The sequence below is a fragment of the Lissotriton vulgaris genome, chromosome 4_1 (genome assembly GCF_964263255.1).
Source record: "Lissotriton vulgaris chromosome 4_1, aLisVul1.2, whole genome shotgun sequence".
In the NCBI taxonomy this organism is placed as follows: domain Eukaryota; kingdom Metazoa; phylum Chordata; class Amphibia; order Caudata; family Salamandridae; genus Lissotriton; species Lissotriton vulgaris.
The window spans coordinates 230,506,678-230,512,801 of NC_141691.1; the positions used below are offsets into that span (position 1 = coordinate 230,506,678).

The 6,124-nt window shown below is 44.4% G+C and overlaps 1 protein-coding gene across 1 annotated transcript in view; it reads right to left on the minus strand.

The window, feature by feature from the left end:
* Positions 1–4,012, minus strand: part of ESX1 (ESX homeobox 1) — an 86,309-nt gene extending 82,297 nt beyond the window's left edge. The window contains exons 1-2 of the mRNA XM_086966747.1: positions 3,767–4,012; positions 77–626 (exon numbers count right to left, since the gene is read on the minus strand). Of these exons, the coding sequence (XP_086822873.1) occupies positions 77–626; positions 3,767–3,974 (758 nt within the window). The 5' untranslated portion in view covers positions 3,975–4,012. The remainder of the gene's footprint in view (positions 1–76; positions 627–3,766) is intronic.
* Positions 4,013–6,124: the final 2,112 nt, after the last annotated feature.

The following is a 6,124-nucleotide window of genomic DNA, read 5'->3' on the forward strand; positions in this document are numbered from 1 at the left end:
CGGTAATCCCACTACCAGCCGCGGCTGACCCCAACCCCTAGTAAATTTGGAAGTCATATGGAACATAGTAACGCACCTGCTGAACACATCTGGATAGTGGGACTTGCGGAAGGCTCTTTCCAACTCCTCTAGCTGAAAGTTACTGAAGGTGGTTCGGTATCTGCGCTGCTTCTTCTTCACAGGCGTGAGCGCAAGGCTGGGAGACACAGAGGTGTACGGTCCACCAGAGGTGCTACAGTAGCTGTCTCCATTTACTGTGTCCCCGTCATCCCGTTCCTGGTCCAGCTGCTCCGCCTCCACACTCTTCTTCTGGGGTTCCTGGATCTTTGTCTTTAGACTTCTTTGTGGGATGGCTTTCACCTCAGGCCTTGTGTCCCTCTTCAGTGAGTCCTCCTGCTCAGCTCCCAAACGCCTCTTGAGGGACCCCGCATGGTCAGCATATGCTTCCCTATGTAGAGTGTCCTGGCACTCAAGCAATGCTCCTCTCTTGAGGGCTGGCTCTGGCTTCTGTATGCCACCTTCTATGCACCTGCTACAGCTGCTGGACTCGACCCCTTGGTGGGCAAGGCATTGAGGGCTACTGTTGGGTCTCTGTGGTTCTGAAAAATCTTCATTTTCTGCCAAATCTGTGCAAAAGAGAAGCAAAACAAATGCAGAATAAGAAACATGAAGCATGGAATTCAAAGCGACAGCAGCATTGCATGTACCATATTCCACACATTAGGGCTGTTTCACAAAAGCATTTAAGACCGGGAAGCGGTAGCACAGGAAGACCCTTTACCGACTCTGACATGTCTTTGTAATTCGGCTTTGAAACGTCCAAATCTCTATTAGTAAAAGTCCGAAGACAGCACAGACCTTTCTATTTGCACTAATTGCAAAATATTATTCTGTGAATATCCCCATATTATTCGAATTTTACATGTTGGTGGGGGCAACACACTAAGGGGTAGAAGAGTGCATTAAAGGGTTCTGCAGGATTCATGCTTAACACAATCCTAAACGACTTTATGAATAGACCTAATATATTTTCCAGTTTCTTAACAGTGCTTGCAGTGTTGGCCATGCATTTTTGGAAAACATATTTCAGACTTTAGGCATCACAATATGATTGTTCTGTGTTCGGTACTGAATACCTCTGACTTCACAGTATCTTTAGAAATCAAGCCAATCTTAGAGACCAATGTTTGTACTTCAGAAAGAATTGAGGTAAATATGAAATATTATATAAAACCACACATCTATGTAAAACACAATGCAAAACTGAATTTTCTCTGGGTACTGGAAACAGGTAGTATGTTTATAGAATTCAGCAGAAATTATTTAGCAGACTTCCCATGCATGAAAGTTGAGCCAAAGTTGAGCCAGCCAATCACTAGTGTTCCATCGACATTTAGACGTGTACGCCCACACCCAGACAATATTATGATTATATAAGAAAAGAACTGTGACTGATAAAACTAATGCCAGTACAGTCACAACATCACAACTGTTGGTTATCACAATTTTGACAGACCAACCCTATTTTGTGTTTTTTAATTTGTTTAATGGTACTACTATGACATTACAATACCCTGACTACCATAGTATTAGGGAATGTGAGGTGACAAATGTTTACATGTTGTGATAAATACATAGTGAGTTAAGGAGGAAGGATATCAACAATGTTTCACGTTTAAAAATAAAGGCGTGGAATGAAGTAAGGTCTTTTAAATTTATTTGTCATCCTGATCTATGTTAAGTGATGGTTAATGTCAAATGCAAAGTGGTAGCATGCACCCGTTTTGAGAGAGTGCGGTTTCAAGGGTTTCTTAAAGATGTGCTAACATTGTCCTGTTCACAGAAGTTAGAATGGTATTGGTGGAGACGTCCGCCTCTGTACCTACTTTTGTGACTTATTGCTATTTACCCACATTTCCAGGAGTAAACGTGGAAAGCTACACCAGGAATAGAATTCCAGGCTACTCCTGGTAAGGTCATGTGACCTCTCCAGTGCTGCGGCAGAGTTCTCCGTGGTAGAGAATCCCGCACAGGAAGAACAGAGTGGAGGGGAGTCTGGACGTGCACACAAACACACATGATTGAGGTAGCTCCCAAAGTTACAAGGCTGCCGCGCCGGAACGCCTACCCCCAACCCTTGAGTGGGGCACATGGACTGCGCACTCATGGTGGAGACCTGGCCTGTAAAAGGGTTTACACGTTGCGGGAACACCTTTGTGAATGTGAAGGAGACGGTAAAGGAGGCCAGACTTGTGTTGCTGCAGACACTCCTCGGCCTTTCTCCGAGAGTGCTCCGGGAAACCAGTAGAGCATGGATCTGCAGTTACAGAAGATGCGATTGAAAGTTCTTTGAGGCATACACCTGCCCGCCCTTGTCCTTGTCCCCAATTCTTTTCTAAATAAATAATATGACCCGTCGTCCAAAACTAGAGTTAAAAAAAAGACACAATAATCGTTCTCACATGAGGCGCGTACATTGTGCTGTCGGGCATCTGGATTTCCGGGGTGCACAAAGAGCGCCTGGTCCTTTTATGCATCCCTCGGAAAGAGGGATGATGTAGACCGAATGCGTTACCCCGTAATCTGCGGTGCGCAAAAAACACGCGGAGTGCGCTGTCGGCCCGCACCATTTCCAGCAAGTTTGAGCTGCCGAACATCGACGGAGCAAACATAACACTTGGATGTGCAATTTGCACCGAGATATCATAATTGAAGTGTGTGCAAACGGAAGTTTGTCTATCCCCTGAAAGCAGAACACCCACCCGCATTCCAGAATAACATCATGGATGCAGGCAGGTCCGCCTTCAAACATGTATTTGTGAATCAGTTCTCTGGTGACAAGAAAAGCACAGAATTAAAGAGGACCGCAGTATGTGCATTAACCGACTGAGCAACCTGGATAAATATTTTTGAGGGTAATGCGAGAGGTAACAACCTCCGGAGCAGTAGAAAGAGCTTTTCGGTGCAGAATTCCACACCGTTGGAACTGTGCCGAAATCTCCCATGACGGTTTCAGGGGAAGTAGATTTGAATCCCAGCGCCCACATTTTACCACATTGTCCCGGGCCGCTTGTCAGTTCTTGCATCCTCCGCGTTAGGAAGTTCTCGGAAATACTCAAGTAAACACAAGTAATGCCCAAACCCCACAATAATGGCTTTTACTGCATGCAGTTGTTGTATATACAGGCATTTGTGACATTAGACTATTTAAAAATATAAAAGTAAGTTTTGCTGGTTAAATAAAAACACACATCACATTAACTCCGATAAAAAAAAAACACAAAACAAAGATAACAGGTTCATAGATTCAGACTGAACGGGATTTTTCCACAGCAGTTTAGTACAGCGACTGGCCGGCAAGAAGATTCAGTAAAAACCGTTTGTAACTGGTCCACTTGTATGCCATCTATATATAGACTTACATTGGTTAAAAGTATTATAAACATCGCTCAGCACTCACTCCCACACCTGGAAATACCATCTAATGTATAACATTTGACTCTACAAAAAGCTATGTTTAAATACGTTATATATTATTATTAGTAATTCTAATAATAGTACGATAGTAATCATAATAATACATATAATGATACAAATGAATAATGTTTCGATATGCGTTCACTCTAGTACTGGGAGAAGGTTGCTAAATTTATATGTGCTATCGCAAGTAGCTTATACCTCTCGGGTGCAGTCTCATAAATTAGTTTACTATAGTTCACTATAATAAGCCCCTGAAGCCCCCGGCTATGGGGCGAATACCACTTACCCCGCGAGAGCAGCAGTCCCTCCTGGGTCCCCCCGGGGGACGACCCGAAGCGACCCTCGTGGCCCTCGGATCTGCCCAGGATGCTGTCTATGAAGTAAGGCGTCAGCAGGTGCACGGGGCATCCCTGCTGAGAGCCGGGACCCTGGGGGCTCTCCGCCGGACCCGGGAGCACTCCTTCGGACGCAGAGGGGCTGGATGTGGTCTGCATGGTTGAGGCAAGGGGTCTCACTGAGCCGCACAGTGTGATCTGTCACCGGGACCGGGGTGTCACCTCACAACATGCTCGCGGCTCATCCCCTGGGGCATTTCCATTGGTCCCCGACACTATCTCCTTAAGCCGGTTATTAGCATTTCATTGCTGTGCTGTCGTCAGTCGCGGGGTGGGGGCTGCCAGCAGCTAAACTGCCCAAGCCACATTTCAGAACTGACGGGGAGGGTGGATGGAGGGGGCTAGTGGAGGTGGAATGAATCCACGAACTTGAAATTGTCACATATTGTTTACATAAAGTAAGCAGGAACACACGGTTGTCGTGTGAATGATCTCATCTGAGATTACAACTTTCTCCCCTATTCGAAAAGCTATCTAGCGTGAGCGCGAGGTTATTTGAATGTATCGCGCACACAGCCCGCCCTTCGAGGCTTCGTAGCGCTTGTGTGTGGTTAATGTGCAATGCGAGCGAACGCGTATTTTGTTCTTGTTCGGGTGTATGCAAGAGTAATGTGAGTGTGTGGATTATAGACTAAATGTGCATTTGCTTTTGGGTGTTTTATGTTGTGACTTGTGAGGGTGTGTGTGCTACGAGAGTATTTTCTTGTTTGTCGGTGTACTATATCAGTGTATGTGTTGTGCTACAAATTAAAGAACGGCCAACTTTCCCCTTCTATATTCCAGAATAAGTCTTTAGTACTATTTTTCAGCCCACTAGTGGTAATTTTTGTTTCACTTTTTTCATCCTATATTTTTTTAAAGTTTGTAAAGTTTACAGTAACACGTGCTTAGTGAGTCAATTAATTAAAGAGGCAGGAGTAGTGAAAGTGAGGTCACATGATGTTTGACTAAGATGACACAATAGCAAAATGTCACATTACCAAGATGACATCATAGGAAGCGACTTAACTGGCGTAAAAATAATATGACGTGTGCTACTGATAAAAGCATAAAATATCTCCCGCAATAAAAATAGCGGTTCTCCTTTTATAATATGTATTATAAACTGGTATATAACCAGTATTTGGAATGGAAAAATAGCGGCAGGTACTTGCAGGTACTCTCCCTTTCAAAATAAAAAAGTGTCGGTACTCCGTACGGGTACAGAACCGGCCCATTTAAAGCACTAAGTTATAATCCGGCAGGATGCATCCATGATGCGAGTGGCATAGGTAGAGAGTGAAAAATATAGGCAGCATCAATATAGATTCAAAAACATTACCTTGCAGGATATTTAGCTTTCATAACTATGCCCCCTAAACAAACTTCGACATTCACCCAAATCTCACATCAACCACTCCTTCCTTAATGTGATAGGACAGGTTTTTTTGGGTCTGTGAGTGAAAGCTTTTAACCTGATCACACCTGCACATCCACTGAAAACAAAGAGCACTGCAGTGCCTCGACTAGTGGGCAAATGCTGTACTTTGTCAATGTCAATGTTTTTTTATTTGCATTATATATATATGTTTTTTTTCATATTTGTGTGTTTAAACTTCGTCTTTGTGATATAGTAATTCAAAGTCAAAAGTATCTTTTATTTGCACTAATAAGAAACATATATTCCTTCTATGTGCAATAAAACTAAATGGGTTTCTACTCTTGTTCTATCTATATCTGATGCCAGGAGACACCCATACCGTTCTATTAAAATTACATACAGTTATTAATTTATATTTAAATGTGCATTTTCCATTGCAGGCGTATGACACCCACATATAGGCAACATCATATTTTCGTTTTCATCTTGCTTATGTGAAATAAACTTGCGGCCCGTCCACTCCAGTGACTCTTTCCCACTCCCCGCATTTCCTGCCTCCCAGCCTTCCAGCCCCTGCTGCACTCTACTTAAGGGCGTCCACTGCACGGTGAAGGCGCAGTTCACTGGCTTTACCAGTGGACTGCTCCCTTCCCAGCACAGCTCCACCTGGTAGCTGCTGCCCCCATTGCTGCTGCTGGCCCTCTGGTCAGGAGTTCGAGGCCCTCCTCCACCCGAGGCTCCCGCCTGCGCCTCATCCCTGGTGGTCTAGGGGTAGAGGGTCTCTACTTTGCTGCTGGCCTGCCCTTATGTCTCTCTTTTTCTGCTTTTTGCCTTATTTCTGTTCGTTGCAGTAGCAGCGATGCATTGGTTCTGCTCAGGATGTGCTGCA